The sequence below is a fragment of the Puntigrus tetrazona genome, chromosome 9 (assembly GCF_018831695.1).
Source record: "Puntigrus tetrazona isolate hp1 chromosome 9, ASM1883169v1, whole genome shotgun sequence".
Classification (NCBI taxonomy): domain Eukaryota; kingdom Metazoa; phylum Chordata; class Actinopteri; order Cypriniformes; family Cyprinidae; genus Puntigrus; species Puntigrus tetrazona.
The window spans coordinates 3,669,518-3,687,132 of NC_056707.1; the positions used below are offsets into that span (position 1 = coordinate 3,669,518).

At 39.6% G+C, this 17,615-nt stretch overlaps 1 protein-coding gene across 22 annotated transcripts in view; it reads left to right on the plus strand.

Annotated features, from left to right (window-relative positions):
- Window positions 1–1,044: 1,044 nt before the first annotated feature.
- mycbp2 (MYC binding protein 2) overlaps window positions 1,045–17,615 on the plus strand; it is a 72,178-nt gene continuing 55,607 nt past the window's right edge. For all 22 annotated transcript variants that reach the window (XM_043248433.1, XM_043248434.1, XM_043248435.1 and 19 more), the window contains exons 1-9: window positions 1,045–1,562; window positions 5,032–5,107; window positions 9,454–9,669; window positions 12,094–12,247; window positions 12,328–12,524; window positions 15,381–15,623; window positions 15,937–16,008; window positions 16,202–16,298; window positions 16,617–16,690. In XM_043248433.1, coding sequence (XP_043104368.1) covers window positions 1,288–1,562; window positions 5,032–5,107; window positions 9,454–9,669; window positions 12,094–12,247; window positions 12,328–12,524; window positions 15,381–15,623; window positions 15,937–16,008; window positions 16,202–16,298; window positions 16,617–16,690 — 1,404 coding nt within the window. In that variant the 5' untranslated portion in view covers window positions 1,045–1,287. The remainder of the gene's footprint in view (window positions 1,563–5,031; window positions 5,108–9,453; window positions 9,670–12,093; window positions 12,248–12,327; window positions 12,525–15,380; window positions 15,624–15,936; window positions 16,009–16,201; window positions 16,299–16,616; window positions 16,691–17,615) is intronic.

Consider the following 17,615-nt stretch of genomic DNA (forward strand, 5'->3'; position numbering starts at 1 on the left):
CCCAAGGTTATATCCTCATTCTCTTGTGATAAAGGTCACTGGTAGGTGGTAATCCTATACCAGAAACGGTATGCTAGAAAACATACAGTAACATAATCCATGGCAACACACTCAACACACTCCCAGTTCTGTCTTATACCCCTTCCCTTCGTCCAGGGCCGGCCCAAGCCTTTATGGGGCCCTAAGAAGAAGTGTATTTACTGGTATTATATTAACAATATTACTGGTCATTGTCAAAGCTTGTTTATTCACATTAATCTCTGGCTAACTGTGCCTTATATTATTATTTATGCTTAATGCGATATTCATTTCTGTCATCAATCTATCCCCCTAAACAAAACAAACAATCAAAACGAGAAGTTAAGTCATGTTTGTGATGCCCTGAGGGTGAGTACGTGTTGAAAGAATTTTTATTTTTTGGGGGCGAGATCATAAAACATAGTTAAATCATTTTATTGCGTGAGAAACAGAAAATACAAAATTTAGTCCTACAGCCGCATGCGACTGTCGACCAATCAGAATCAAGTATTCCAGAATAATCTAAATACAATACTCACGTATAAAATATCTTCTAAATAGGCCTAATGTTGCCTAACGATGAATTTTTGTAACAACCTTACACATTTCACGTATGTTGGATTGGGCCGTGTGACTCAAATTCATATTAATAAGAAACGAACGTTAAAGCATCCAATCCTGCATCTGACGCGTTGTACTCCATTACTACAGCGGGCGCGTTTCAAAATCTGCCGAGTCCACTTGCCAGACAGCACTGCGTGCGCGTGCGGAGTCGTCGCTCGCGCGTCCGAACGCTGGCCGGGTAGGCCGCGGGCTGCGGTTTGAAGCGCGGCCGGCGCGCGCCACGGATGGGAATGTATCCCAGCATGCTTGACAGTCAGCGACATGAACAGGGAAGGATGATGAAGCTAAGATGGCAGCGCTACTAGGGGTGCTGTCTTCGCAGGGTCGAGAAAAACAGCGGGAGCGAACGCGAAGCACGGGCGTCAGCTCGCTTTTGAGCGCTTTCGTTAAGGGGCTCGGATCGCCCGCGATCGAGGAACCGACGGCCGTTTTTTTTGAACCGAGCGAAGGAAAGAGGGGACGCGCATTTCGCCGTCGCAGCAGAGCGGCTAACCGTAAACGTCGTTTTAATTGGAGATAACGCGCTCGGATGTAATTCGCCGGGCGTGTTTGCGGCTTTGCGGAGCGGATTTATGGGGGGTGCTCGGGACCTTTAGCTCTGTTGACTGACATTGTAATCTAATATATGCGTTGTTCTCCTAAACGATGATGTGTGCTGCTGCGGCAGCGGGTGCCGGCGGCAGCGGGATTCCGTCCTCCTCGTCCCACTCCATGGGGCTGGGTGTCAGGGTCATTCCCGGAGCTGGAAACGATTTCGCATCGATCGGATCAGGGATGGGCTCCTGCCCCGTTGCGGGGGCCCGCTCGGATTGTCGGAGCCGCTACCAGCTTCTTCTCTCAGGGCGAGCACTGGCGGAGCGCTACCGGAGGATTTACACCACCGCGATCAACGACAAAGAGCAGGGGCTCAACCTCGGCAGGTGGGTCACATTTTTTTCGGCTCGTTTCGGGACGCTAGACCGGCGTAACGCTGGTCGTGTTTGTAAACAAAACCCATTGGGTTGAGCACGAGCTCGTCCGAGCCCGGAGAGCGGCAACTTAGCGGTTAGCATGCGGCTAACTTCCTTAGCGAGCGCAGCTAAAATAATTCCTGCAGGTCAACGCAGGAGCTCGGGTTTTGTGTCGACTGTGGTTCGTGCGCTTCTTAAAGTCACCTTCGCTCTGCTGTCACGGCCGAGACGTCTCGCACGGCTAGGTCAATGGCTGTAGATGTTAAGGAGCTGCTTGTAGGCTCGCGGTGTAACGTTAGTGTTGTGCTAAAGGATGAGTTTGACGCGTGTAACGACACTCAACCGGCTTCACACACAGCGCACGGGCAATTATGTGTCACGCGAGGAAGGATATATTTAACGTAAACACGAGCGAAATGTTGTCAGGCTCGTGAAACGTCTTCTAGACCCACTTCAGGTTGTGGATGGCAGCCTTCTTCGCTCAGTTGCGCGCTCAGGGAGGTTGCTATTCATAACAAGCTACTATATTTGCGTAACTGTGGCTTATTTAACGAGATTACATATGGTATATATATATATATATATATATATATATATATATATATATATGCATAGCAGCAGGCGTGTGTCTCTTTGAGGTGAAGGGCTGGGTTCTGTTTTGCCTGACGTCACCCTGCTGTAGACACACACACACACACTCACACTGATGTGCTTTACCTCAGAGCTGTTTCTTATTAGCGAGCCCACTGTACAAATCATTATCGTTTCCGCTCGTATATTCATACTCTGACCTTTACTTAATCCATAAGTTGTTTCACAGTTGAAATGAAAATGAAATAAAAACGAGAACGCACACATTTCTATGCTTCAATTATTTTCAACTCTTTAGCAATGAAATGCAGCATATCTGACAGGTTCAATGAACGAACCGGAACATTTTAGACGGGCCAAATTGATTGAATTTAAATTCACTTTCCAAATGATGATAATTTCACACGTAAAATTTAATTAAAATGATATAATATTTTTTTGAGAGTAACAACTGTCTAAATACTGTCTATAATCCTGACTATATATTTCTTTGCTATATTAATATACAATATTTTTTTACTGCCTTTTCTGTGCAATGTTTTCATTACGTAGTGATAATGTGCTTATGTAGAATATATGCGATGGAGAATTTTTTAATTAATTAAGTAGATCATGATTTCCTACATGACTTATTAAATAAATAAATAAGTGAAATAAAAAAATCCTTGAAGGTTTGCCTAATTGCTTTTATCGTGTATGAAATTTACACCAAAAAATCACATGGTTCAAATTTAAATGATCGTATGACTCGAGTCGAGATTAATGAGCACACAATGATTAGGGGTAAACAAAAATAATACATTTTTACAAATCTTTTAAATAAGCCAAAAAGAACACTGTTACTGACTTCTCTATACCGATTTGTTAAAAAAACCCCAAACAAACATGCAGATGTGCTCAGAAGAATATATGCGATGAAGATCTATAAAATGCAGGCCTACGTCTCAGTTTGTTTTAGTTAGCAACATCCCAAAGAAATTGACCGCGTTTCTTCCCTCGTTCCGGCCTCTGGGAAGTGGGAGTTTGAGGACGATTTTCCTTGAGGTCTAATAATCCTTTCACCAGTGGTTTGCCGGCGCACACTTGCACCGTCCGCTCATGACGTCAGCGGTGCTGATAGGCCCCTCCCAGCCTTCAGGCTCCTCATCACAAGCGGCCTCTGTGCTTTCACTTTTCCCTGCGAGCTACCGTTGTTCTATTGTTTACTGCTGCAGGGAAACTCTAGCGCTTCAGCACCATTCCTACGTGACATTCTGCGTTATGTTATGTTCAGACGGCTGTCTTGATAAAAATAAAGCCGCGATCGCCCGCTGCGGGAGCGCTTTCCTCATTTGAGGCGAATGGTGTCATTTTACGGCGTATAGGCAAATTTAAACCAGCGTGAAAAAGACCAATATGTGCAAAGGCGTTAAAGAGAGCCTTCAAGATTGTACTGCTCTTAAAACCCATCGTCATGAAAAATGCACGTTCAAACCATTACAGCATTGACCGATTAGGATATCTGTGATGCATGACCTCTGGACTTTATCGGTGTGTTAACTACTCGACAAGCAAAATCGAAAATGGCAGATATATACAGTAGCAGTGTCGGCCTCAGACGCTCTAAACGCTCTAAACTGACAACCGTTAGCCCAACAACATCCAAAGTGATCGAGCGCACCATTTCTGTTCGTCCACCACAGAACAGAGTTGTGTTTATGAGGTGCTGGATCGACGCACTGCTTGTTTTTTGGACCGCTGCTCTCGCTCAGTTTTTCTAGGCATAAATCCATCTCCGAACAACAGCGTATTAAACCAAAAACGAACTGCGTTTAGTCAGTTTCCGTGTTTAAGTAGACAGTTCTTGGGCTGCCGTTTTAGACGCTTTATGGCCTTTGAAATATTAAGATATTCGGTTTGAGCAAAAGGCTGATGCGTTAAATGTATGCGCTGCCATAAAAAAAAATTAAATAAATTAAGAACTTCCATAGTGTTTTTTTTTTTTGAAGATATACAAAAAAAAAAAAAAAAAAAAAAATATAAAAAAATATATATATATATATATTTTTTTTTTTTTTTTAAACTGTAAACCACAATTTAATGAAAATCCGCCTGGTTACATGACGGTTGCATTGGCGCATATTTCATTTGTATCAATTTATTTTGCACACATGAATGAATTTATTATAATTTTTTTTTTTTTTTTACGGTTTTACATGTTTATAAAATGCACATCTGAGTAAAAAAATAAAAACTGAACTGGGTCACATTTAACTGACGGTGTAAAGATAGCATAAGAATTTTTAACATCTCATTTAGATGTAGCGAGCTAGTATGTAATGGGTCCCACATTCCCGAATTAATCCCGGGACATGTTTGCGTTCACACAGCAATCCAGCAGTTTTCCGGGGACCGGCGTTCAGCGTGAAAGGGTTTAACATCACAGAGCAGAACATTCCAGAAGCTGTCGTTTTGGCAGACTGCCTTCAGTAGAAACTGTTTTTGAATTTTGAAACTCTTAGGATGTTTTTATACTACAATAACATCTTATGCGCCAAAAGATAAAGGGTATTTTGATTTCTCAGAATGTGAACCCTTTAAGAATCAAAAGACAAAATAGTGCTTTGCTGTTTGCGCTACGTTTATGTTTTTCATATTCATATGCTTTGTTGTAAAACGGCGTAAAAAGTAACGAACTGCTCCTTAAAGCTTGTGTAGGATATCTTGACGCGTCGTATAAATCTTAATTTATTCCTTTATCGTTTTTAAAAAGACTTTCGAGGTTTTAAATTCATTTTCAGAAACCCTGTGATTTGTGATTTATTGATAGAAAACACTGCCTAACCGCTGACGTGTCATTTTTCTCCAGGGGAAAGAAAGCTTTGAGCAAGAAGAAGCTGAAAAGGCGGCAAAAAGTCAAATCAAAAGTGAAAACAAGAACAAAGGTAAGGCTGTGAATCAGACTCTGGATATTGTAGTCTTCACTGCTGCTCTCCATTTAAACAACATCTAACGTTGTGGTTTTCATTAAAATCTTTAGTGTGGGTTTTCTCTTTGGCCACATAGATTTTTTTCTGGCTGTTTTGACAGCGATAACAAGGAAGTACACATGTATAAATGCGTATCTTTTAGTCGTCACACCTGAGGAGACGCCAGTAAACACTCGCACACATGGCGGAGGATGCGGGAATGGCGGGGGTCACGATTGGCTGTTGCTCGGCGACCCGTGTGTTGCACGTTTCCATGGCAACAGCTCCCTCCATCTCCTGCACCGAGCACCTATGGTGCGCTGGCAGCGGGGCTCGTCTCTCCGCGTCTGCAGCGTTTACCGGCCGCTCAGAAAATAGGCAGAGACCCAAAATGTCTTCTGTTGGATATCGTTGTATTGTCTTGCCGGTCCCCAAAGCACGTGTGGGGGTTAATGCCTGATTGTGTTTGGATATCCTTTCCCAGGCACTCTGTTCTCCCTGGTGGATGCGAGCGCTTCACAGGCAGGGCCGAGAGAGAATAATGCGATTGTAGATATGCCATCGTAATCCTCCACCCTAAAACCCCGCCGGCTAAGGAGAAAGAGCTCACTTATATTTCTCCTCCTCTGCCACAGCCTCCTTAAAAGGAGCTCCTTGGCTTTGTTTGCTTATAAACGGATGGGTGGAGCTTCTACGGGCAGGGAGGCGCTCGTCTTGAAGACGTCTGTCACGTTCAAGCGCTTCACGTTGCGGTGTCTGATGGATAAGAAAGCGTGCTGCCCTTCTGGTTCGATTCCTTTGCTTGTCTGTGACGCATTACACAATCCCAGACAGTTTTGTGCGATATAGGTGAAACATGACTTTTATTTATGCGTGCATTTTTTTTTTTTTTTTTTTTTACAGTCTTTTTGAATTTTAAATCCTTTTATTTTCAGTCTAGTGATATTTAGTTCGTAGCATCTAATCTCGTTTTACCAGCGTTTCTCGTAAGCTGATATTGTCTACCTCGGACCTTTCAGGCGACGGCGATGGGGACCTGTGGGCACCTTTCCACGTACAACCGAATTTTAATATTTCTAATACAACCTATAGGCCCTCCCAGCATTTTATTTCAGTTCTTGCTCCGTTGTTTGTTGGCCACAGAGCGAGGTTTGGCTGATTCAGTGCAGGTTTAATTTACACATCGCCGTGTGTCCACCATGTGTATGATTGATATTATCACAGAGCACAGCTTTATTGTCTCCCCCTTTGCTGAAGTACACGCGTTCAATTTTGCGTTGCAGTTTTCAATTTATAAACGCGTGCTCATGGTCATCTAAGTGTTTATTGAATCAATTCGCGAACCCAATTTGGCGTTTAACGTAAGGAAATGGCATTGCTTTTATTCGGGTAATGCGATAATTTGAACCATCCCTTTTTGTTTCAGGCTCATATATTAGACTTTATTGTTTATTATTTATCTGTTAGGCCTGTACGTATAGAACTAGAGGATAAAGGATCTCCTTTCCTTGCCTTGCCCAATTAAGGTTTTGTTAAAGGTTGTTTTTCCAAGTTATTGCTATGTGCATTGGTTCCTTTCGCAGTATGAGGCTGAATGTATTATCGAATGAACTGTAACGTCAGTGGAGTCTGGAGAAGAAAACAGTGGAAGTTTTTTTTGGTTTATGTTGTTTAACAAATCTGATATGAAACTGAGTCTTCAAAATGAAAATGAGTCAAATTTTTTGGGATCGGACAAAATATGACTAAGCTACATTCATTTGAAGTCAAAAGTCGGAGTCGGTTCTGAAAAAAATGTTACATTTGCAAAAGCAAAATGACTTGACAGCGTTGCATCTTTTCCTCCAGTTCTATTCTTTATAATAAGTACTATATTAATAATAACAATATAGCGATTTATTTGATCTTTGTTATTATCAATACGATCTAATTAAAAAAAAATTGAAGTAGAAAATCCATAAATGAAGATAATTTTAGGTGGCTAATTACTATTCGGATCATCGCAATTGCTAGATGAGGAACTAATTAACTCAATTTGATATTTGTCACTTTGTTTTTTTGCTTTTCCAGAGTTAGCTTGTGTGTATCCTGACTCATTCTGCCACCATGAACTATGACCTCTTTCTCTTTACTACAAGTTACAGCATAAAATAAACACGAAATAACATCAGAATACATGTTGAGAAAACATTTTAAAGACTGAAATGTCATCACGTGAGAATCATGTTTTATGTAATCAGTCATTCAGTGTTTCAGAATACGTCAGCTCGTAAACAGTGTCACATGATGTTACATTTTACCTCATGAAAGATGGGTAAAAATAAACCGGTTTGTCAGCTAGAAAATACAACTCTAGAGAAACACTGTATAGTCGTTATTTTACTTAAACTGTTGTTTTCATTATTAAGTCTCTTTACAGTAGTTCTTTTAACAGCCACCGAAGTCGAAAGTTGTTGTCCAGAAATTTTTATTTTTATTATTTATTTATTTTTCTTTATAGAATTTCATGATGTACTAGTGGAAACTGGCATAATTTCTATAGTTTGAACATTAGTTATACATTAGAACATTAGAATATTTTTCTAGGGCTCCTCAATACCTGAGCTAAATGACTAATACAATAAAAAAAAAAAATAGCAGGCAGAACTTTCTGTGTTTACTGAATGTAAATCTTTTTCTCATTTTAAGCTGTACGTGATTTACTTCAGTGAGCTTCGCATTGATTTTACTGCCAAAGCGGGGCATCGTCAATCCAGGACGTTGAATTGTAGAGTAAAGTCGGAGGCAGTCGTGCAGACTATCAGCCTCTTCCATCAGCAGCCACACCGCTGACTGACGAGCGCACGGTTTCAGAAGCCAAAGAGACATCCTCCCCGAATCAGAAGCTGTTTTGGAGTCTGTTAGTCGGGCAACACCTTTACCAAGCTGTTCTCGCTTTGCAGCAGCGATAGCAAATCACAGGAAGTGTACTGAGCTGCTAGGCACGGTTTAGATGTGTGGCTTACTAATGACTTTAGACGTCTGACGTCGCTGTGCAGGGGGGCAGATTGCTCTGTGGTGTCCGCCTAAAAATGAATGACCTTCCTTGCATTACATCATCCTTTTATTATGGGCCGTTAGACAAATAAGAAGACAGATGGATGAGTTAAGCCTGTCAGGGGAAGGATTGAGGAATGGGATGAATAAACACTGTAGAACTGGACGATATGAAGGAATATACTGCACAGTTGTTGACATTTTGGCACAGTTTATGTGATTGTAGATGTATCCGTGTTGTTGTTGGTTCTCAGTGTGTACGACTGAAGAAGCATATCAACATGGGTGTTATTCATATTATTATATATATATATATATATATATATATATATATATATATATATATATATATATATATATATATATATATATATATATATATATATATATATATATATATATTTCTAATTAATATATATGTATATATATATATATATATATATATATATATATATATATATATATATATATATATAGTTTCTAATTAATTCATGTGTGCTTATCGATGTGTGTGTGTGTGTGTATTAGATATTTTACAACGTAACTCATCATAGTTAAGTCCATGCTGTTTGGTTCATAATTTTTCTTTTATTACTAATTCTGAATTTTACATATATTATTAAGATAATATATATAATTTTTTTAGAATATATTAAGATATTATTTAAATAGTATTTTGAATTCTCTTATATTTTATATATACTTTTTTCCTTCAATATTTGTTTGTGTTTTTTTTCTTTGGTAATTTTCTTCTTCTTCTTCTTCTTCTTCTTCTTCTTCTTCTTCTTCTTCTTCTTCTTCTTCTTCTTCTTCTTCTTCTTTCTTCTTCTTCTTCTTCTTCTTCTTCTTCTTCTTCTTCTTCTTCTTCTTCTTCTTCTTCTTCTTCTTCTTCTTCTTCTTCTTCTTCTTCTTCTTCTTCTTCTTCTTCTTCTTCTTCTTCTTCTTCTTCTTCTTCTTCTTCTTCTTCTTCTTCTTCTTCTTCTTCTTCGACTGGGTTGTTTAATGGTTTAATTTAACTTGAATAATGAAGAAAACATGTTTAAAAAATAAACAAGAATAATAAAATTTGTGTTATTTCTTACAAATCACCGTTAACAATTTAATCAAATAAATGTGATAATGATAACGAATGTGTTTGTTTTTGTGTTACAAACAGTAACACTTCTAGTTGCCTTCAAGTTGAAAAGTCAGTGAAGTACAGCGTTCCCCCAAAGCCTGTAGCCCTACCGCCTCTTATCACAGTGTGTCTCACTCCTAATTCTGTGCGTCTTATTGTCTTCTGGCAGACAGAGACTCTGGATGGGGCCTTTCCAGTGCCTGACATCAAACTCCACAGCAACCCCTCTGCGTTCAACGTCTACTGCAATGTGCGGCACTGCGTGCTGGACTGGCAGCAGAAGGAGGCCGCGTTGGCCCTGGCCTCCCGCAACTCTGTGCAGAGCGGCGACTCAGACAGCGAGGAGGAGGAGGAGTACCGCGAACCCGCCGTCAAACTGCCCAAGGTCAGTCCACAACATCAAGAAAGTTCTGTCATTTCTTATTGCGCATATCCATGTTTTTCTTGTTTTTAGCATGCTTGTTTTGATGGCTACAGAGGTGTACTATGAAAATAACACTGCAGTATTTTTTTATATCTATTTTTTTTAGATAATGGTAGCGAAACATCAGAATCGGATGAATTATCGAGTGCTTGGCTTGTAGTGAATGCGATTATCTGATCTGTGAAGAATACATGTCCCCCTGCTTTTAGTTTTACGTACCATTTTCACACCTGATTTGACCCTTGTTGTTCCTCAGCAGCTTGGTGCCGAGGGAAAGTTGTTGGAAGTAGCACGAGGGCTTGGAGTATGTTAGAAAAGGAAACGGTCCTCAGTCACATCTCTCCTGTCCAGTGCAGACGCAGTTTTAGAAGACTTTTAGATCGGTTTCTAGGCTTTCTTGGAGTGCTGAACGCTCATTTCTTTCATCTTTCTAGCCCGCTTAATGCAGTGTAAAATATTATTGTTACTTTAATGGAAAAAGACTTTAAAATGGAATGGTAAAAACCTCTCAGTTGGTTTTATCTCACAGAACATTATGTATAATTTTACAGTGCTGTTAAATGCAAAAAAGGACAAGGCATCTAGCAGTTTGCAGCGACAAATCATTAATTAACATTCCCAGAATTCCTGCACGCCGCTTTCTTATTTTCTTTTATTTGAATAAGTCAATTTCTGATGTCATTGTTACCTCAGCTGGCGAAAAGAGTGCTTGTAATGGACTTTGATTCCTCATGTGACTTGCTTTCTTATCACCTGTGTTATTATGGTGATTGTTAAAGTTACAAAATGTATTTTGGTAGCGCCGATTCAGCAGAAAATACTGTCGGATTTACCACATTTAAATGTCTTATTCATTTATTTAGTTAGTTAATTTATTGATTTATTTTATTGATAAAATTTGCAGGGTTTCTGTGAAGTTGTTTGCATTTTACTGTATTTCTTTCACCTGCCAAAAAACTGAGATTTCTTCTTTCTTCTTCTTTTTATTTAATGTGCAAGTTTTGAAACCAATATCATGTAGTGGATGCAGAACATCACAGCCATATGTGGATAGGTGTCTGATTAATTCCAATCTCCACTTCAAAGATCTTGCTCATAGGCTACGACCTAGAAAGTAATGTGCTTAGGGACAGGAAGTGCTAGGAATGAAATTAAAATGCCGAGGAATGTTTCTGGTTGTGATTCCATTTAACGTTTCTAGTTCCCTGGTGCTTTTAAGTGACAATGCTTTTAGCACTTTTAACTGTTAAAAACATGGTTCTAAGCATATAGCAAACCCACGTTCTCCACTGGACAAATTGTTTTAAAATCAACACACAATTTTAACTGCAGGTTATTATAGCTAGTCAGAAATTACACCGATTAAAGTCTCACAAGCTCTGAAGTTGGGTTTGATGAAAAACTAAGGCTCGTTTTGATGGATTGCAAAAAGTCAATGACCTAAGATCAGGTTCTAGACATGATATGCAGAGTGGTCTTGGGTTATATCCCCCGATGATTATTATTTTGATGTGTAAATTGTGCCAGGGTGTTATGATTCATTATTGAAGATGCTTTTATATTTATTCAAGGACAGGCGCTTTATTGATAGTTGTCGTCTAGTATGTCATTTCTGAAGTCTGAACTTTGAGAGACATCGTTTGTTATCTCTCTCGGATGTCCTACGGACGAGGCTGAAATTCACGTTTCAGATGATGACCTTGAAAGATGAACCAGGTATAATAGCCCAAGTCAGTGTCTTATAACAAGAAGGAAGCACTTTCAGGAGTTTCCTCAAAGAAACTTTCCAAAGATTCCTTATTAAAATATCTCTGTTAATGATCGCGGCTGTAATGAGGTCGCCGAGGATTGCTACGCAGCAAGATCTGTATCTTAACAACATTTAGATAAAAGAGGCCTAGCCAAACTAACTTGCATGCTCATATGACCTGAATGTTCTGCATGCCGCAGCTCACATTTAAAGCCATTAGGTGAAACGGCAACGGCGCATTAAAAGTCTGTTTGTATTAAGCAACACATTTGCTCCTCATTTTTTTTTATTCTTTTTCTCTGAAAGAAAGCCGTAATGTTCTCGGCACAACTCTGTTGCTATGGTGATAGATTTGTCCACACTCACTGATTTCAGATACGGCTTTTCTGTCGCATGACGCTGGTTTTATACTGAATAAGCCACATGATGATTTTTTTGTTTGTGCTGGAATAAGTATTAGTTGACTTGGTGTGCTTGGAGAATGAGAATGCAGAGCGTGGAGGAGAAGTTCTTGAAGTAAAAAACAAACAAATCATTTTATATGATTAATTTAATCAGTTATTGTTATCCTGCTGTGTAGATATTGGCCATTAACGTGTGATTTTGGTGGCTCTCTGTGTTCCTCTGCTCCTCAGATCATTGGTATTGGGCTTTGTGGAGTGTTTGAGCTCATCAAAGAGACTCGTTTCTCGCACCCGTCACTGTGCTTACGGAGCCTTCAGGCCCTTTTAGATATGCTCCAGGGACAACAACCCGAGAGCTTTCAGACCGAACCTCCAGACGTGCTGGGTGAGATACCTTCTCCCGTTTCAATAAAGCAATGATTTAGCCTGTATAGTTTAATGACGACAGCGCTGTTGGCCCTGCAGAGTCTCTCTTTCATCTTCTGCTGGAGACCACCGTGCGGAGCACAGGGATGAACGACCCCACCGGTCAGACCCTCACAGCTTTGTCCTGTGCCTGCCTCTTCAGCCTGGTGGTGGCTTGGGGAGACACTGGCAAAATCCTCCAGGCCGTGTCTGCCATCCTCACCAACAACGGCAGTCACGCGTGCCAGACCATCCAGGTGAGTCAATGTTTTGAGATTGCATGTTTTGAGGAGTTCCGACTTCTGACTCGACGTACGACATGCGATGCATCTTACGTCGTATGGTAGGTCAGCCAAGAAGCTGGAACCCCGCGTTCTCGCGGAAAATAACACGAGTCAGTTATTTGCGTTATAATTTTACTAATATTTTTGTCATCGTAGCGAAGGTGTACAGGTTAGTTTTACATTGCAGTACTTGCGGATATATCCGATTTACAGACCTTCAAAATAATGGCTGCTGTCCACAAGCATTACCAAACCAGGATATATTTTTACAAAACTAAGACTGCGTTCATGCGAAAGAAGAAAGTCCTGTACACTTAGGAATTTTTGGATGAACTATTCCTTTAATTAGAAGTAGGCCAACAGCGTCCACTACTATATTAGAACCCTTGGGCATTAGGACCCGGGGGAATCTGCTGCTGCATGTGTTTACTCTCTCATACACTGAACGCGTCATTCCGTACTTTGCTTTCACAGATTAAAAACAACGATCCAAGACGGTCAAACTAATCATCTTTCAGACAAAACTTTGCTTTGAGAATGCGCCACATTGCTGACGTGATCTAATAGCACCGTGAGCACATGCGAGTTAATGTATTCCACTTATCGGCGAGGCATAGTTTTACAAAACGGGCCAATGACGATTTTTTTATTTAAAGCCCATATCAGCTGATTCCTATATCAGTCTTACAATATCGTGCATCCCTACTTTTACCGATATAACTGATTATTTTAGTCAGATTTTTTACCGTTTGGTGGATTTCTTGCTCGTTAAGTGAGTTTTTTTAATTTTTTTAAAGAGCGCATAAAGCTGCTGTTCATCTGAAGTCAGGATGACAGCACATTACCGCTCGTCTCTCTGTGCGTGCGATAGCCAGAACCGCAACTGCATGAGGAGGTCAACAATTGAATTGCCTGAAAATGTCAAATCCCTCCGATTTCCCATCTTTATGATGTTACTCTGCCAGCGCAAAGTCCCTCGGCCAATTACACCTCGGTCTTCTACCGTCTGCACGATACAGGCCTGTCGTTTTTTTTGCATATTTAAATGTTTTTTTTTTCAATTCTGTCAGTATCACACACTGATTTAGACACCAGAGAAGCACAAATCAGAGTTCATTTGTTGTTACCAAGGTAACTACAACCTAATTGGAGCATGAGTAACTTGCATAGCTCGTGTAAAGTGTGATATCTGAGCCGGCGTTCACTGTGCCCAACTCGAAGAGGTTCGGAATGGAACTGAAAAACGTGCAAATGTTGACGTGAATGTCCAGATCAAGTGCTTTGCAGAGCTGGACAATATTTTTCAGCTTATTTGTGATATAATAGATTTCTGTCTATATATGTATTTGATTTTAAATGGCATAAACGGTTACATATATTTGTTTTTGGTTTTTGAATAAACCAAACAGCCACTGTTACAATGAAAATATATTTTAAATGAATGCAGGCGTGTTTTCTACTTTGTTTACTACTAAATGGGCTTAAGGATAAGCGATATTTAATTATGACATAAATATGATGTCACGTAGTGATAAACCTCAATATTTTTTTCTATATGAAAAGGCAACGGGGATGTCCGTGAGCAAATCGCTGAATCATGGATTTGAATCGATTTATTGAAGTAGGCCTAATTAGATAGCTGGCAGTATTAGAGTCAAAGTTAAAGAACAGAGAAGGGTACTTCGTCCTCTGCTAGTGCCATAAAACTAAATGTCATTATTGACTAAAGAGTCATCTGAAGCAATAACATTGATGTTCTGGAATATCAATTTACCTGTTTTTCATCTATTGCATCGCTCATCAGAGTACCTTACTGCCAGCGGGCTGAACTCTTTGGCGGGGATCAGTGAAGACGGACACAGTGGTTTATTTTAAATGAAGATTAGCATAAATGTTAAACAAGAAAAAATGTCTTGGGGATATCTTGTGGAGGTCAGGAAGTGCAGAGAGGGGTTTGGCAGGTCTTTATCTTAACTTCACACAGTCAAATGAACAACTGGTTAGTAACCGCACTCTTCACAAGCCCTGAAGTACAACAATAACACCGTAACACTTGTTCATTTTGAAACCTAACATCACTGAGTGAGTCAAGTCAGTGTTATGCAGCTACAGAGTGAGTCATTAGACTGATTCAAACCAATGACAAGCCAGCCAAGTTGTTTTGATCGGCGCCAGTTTTTTTGGCTTGCTGAAATTTTCACTTGCTTCACCACAGAAAGGTTTTAGTTCTCTTTTTTCTTTACCTTTTTTTTTTTTTTTTTTTACCCATGTAGCATTGCATTTTAGCAAATAAGGTTGTCGCGACAATAAAATCTTCGATATAAATAAAAATGTCCCAATTCTTGGTTTCACTTTCACAGCAAAAACTAAAAACCATCCGATATGTTCATACGATCATTATTAAAGACAAGCAGCAGAAAACATTGTAGCAGCAGCAGCAGCATTCAGGTACAGCATGAAATACAACAGAAATCGAAGTTATCAAATGTAAGGATATGTTAGGCTGCCGTCAGTTTAAGATCTTCGCTGAAAATGAAAATTGGTGCTGGATGGATTTGCAACGGTTTTACTCAGAATTTGTAAAAAATAGAACGACTAAAGAAATGAACTCTTAATAAGCATTCATTTTTTTACTTTGATTTTCACTTATTTACCTGATTTTCACTCTAGACATAACTGATTGGCTTACAAGGACATGCAAGAGAACAGGCATTTTACATATTTCTGCGAATGTTCAAGAGGACATGAAAAATAGCTCTGTGTTTGTGTGCGTTCTCGAGACCGTATTTTCAAGAACCATCTGAACCGACTATATTTGTGTAACAAAAGGTTCCAACAATCCTGAACGCCCTTCAGAGGAGCGTGCAGGCGGTGCTGGTGGGAAAGATCCAGATCCAGGACTGGTTTGGGAACGGCATCAAGCGGGCCGCACTAATGAACAAATGGGTTTTGAAGGAGGTGAACATCGATGAAGATGAACGCTGTCTTCTTCAAACCGATGGTTCCTTCCTGTACCTGCTCTGTAAAGATGGCCTCTACAAAGTGGGCTCAGGGTACAGCGGCACCGTGCGGGTAAGGGCACCCTTCATTCACCTGATCGCGCAATTAAAACGATAGAACTTAATTCTACCAAGACTGAAATAGCTGAGTAATTAATTGTAATGAATTAATAACTACTAGTGATACGTGCCAGCATTTCTAAAAATGTTCCTGTAAATAAATATTCATGTAGAAAATATTTGTAATGTTTCTATTTCAGCAATGAATATGGAGTAGAAATGCAATAAAACGCCCTCAAATGCAGATTGAATGTTTATATACAGCTCCAGTTTTCTTGTTTTGTCTCGTGTTCGTGCGGGTGCTAATAAGAGGCTATCGATTGCAGGGCCACGTGTACAACTCCACATCACGGATCAGGAACCGTAAGGAGAAGAGGTCGTGGCTGGGATTCGCCCAGGTATTGACCCTTAGTTTCGAGCTTCTTTTTGATCGTCCGTCTGCTCATACCACACCGGTGAACTACTACGGGTTTCGTTTATTGGCCTTTTCTCGTTAATGAAGCATTACGTGCTTATGATGTTTTCAGGCGAAAATGTCATTCATCGAACAGCCTTACAAAAGAGATTGTCCTGTGGCGATTCGCTTTACAGGGTTGTTTGCTGTATCGGGACATGAACAGTCACAGCATGGCGGCCGTTAAGATCAACCCAGAGACTCTGGAGCAGGAGGGCACCATCACGATGCCGGGTACAAACACCTCTCTCATGTGCTATTGATCGCTAAGAGCAGGGCAAATAAATAGCTTGACCAGTGCGCTTTTCTTCCCCCGTCTTGACGTGTTTCCTATTTAAACAGGATGTATTGAGGGGCTTGTCCTTTATTTCCCTGAATTGTCAATAGCCTTTGTCATCCACACAGCAGTAAATATTATGCGGTGATATGAAATAGTTTACATAAAAAAAAAAAAAAAGCCTTGTATTGATCATGACAATCCTTTAATTTAGGCATTAGTCTGAAACTGTAAAAAGTGTCTGTTTTGTAAATGAAAACCTCTGTCTTTCTCAGGTCTGCAAGCCGATAGTCAGAACATCGTATTCACTGATGGGGAATATATCAACCAGATTGCAGCCTGCAAAGATGTAAGTGGTTTTATTCTTCTTTTCCAAAAACCCAGTGAGCTGTCTTTGGATGCACCATAGTCACAAAGGCTTTTACAAAATGTGGGCGCATAATTATACCAAGTGAAAAGGCAACTACGTATGAATTGTTCGGGGCGAAGGCAATCCCACGGTGCATTGAGGCAAGTGGAAAAAAATCGATCTAAGATGGCAAACAAAGCGAGAGGGATTATTGATTATAAACATACGTGTATGTTTAGCAGGCTTTCTTTGGTAATGCTTATACTGTTCTGTAAAGGTCCTGACCAAAGGTGTGGTCGGAATAATGTAATATAGTCTAATGCACAACATTTTCTGTGTCAGTAAGAAATGGCTTTTGGAACTGGAACAGTCAAACAATTAATAAATATAAGTAAGCTTTTTTTGTACATAATATATGTGTACTGTGTAAATGTATTATGTCTATATAAATATGCACGCATGTATATATTGAAAAAATGTTTCTTACGGGTAAAAAAGAATGAAAAAAAAAAAATATATAAAAATATAATATATAAAATATATATATAATTTTTTTTTTTTTTTTTTTTTTTTTTTTGATGCAATTAATCATGCTTAATAGTCAGTGAAAATTCAACACAGTATGCAACACAGAAATAAATTATTTTAAATTGTAATAATGTTTCCCAATATTACCGTTTCTACTGTATTTTTTAAGAAATAAATCAGGCTAGCATAAGAGACGTCTTTCAAAAGCATTTTAAAATCTTACTCACTCCAAACCTTTGAGCAGTATTGTTTATATGAAAACATTTGCATGTGCTTTTTATTTATTTAGTCTTGCCGTTTAAAGTTTCTTGCCATAAACGTTCTGATGTTAACCTCTAGAATCATTCGTATTCACTACAACCGGTCATTTAACAGTTAATTCTTCATTTATTCGCGG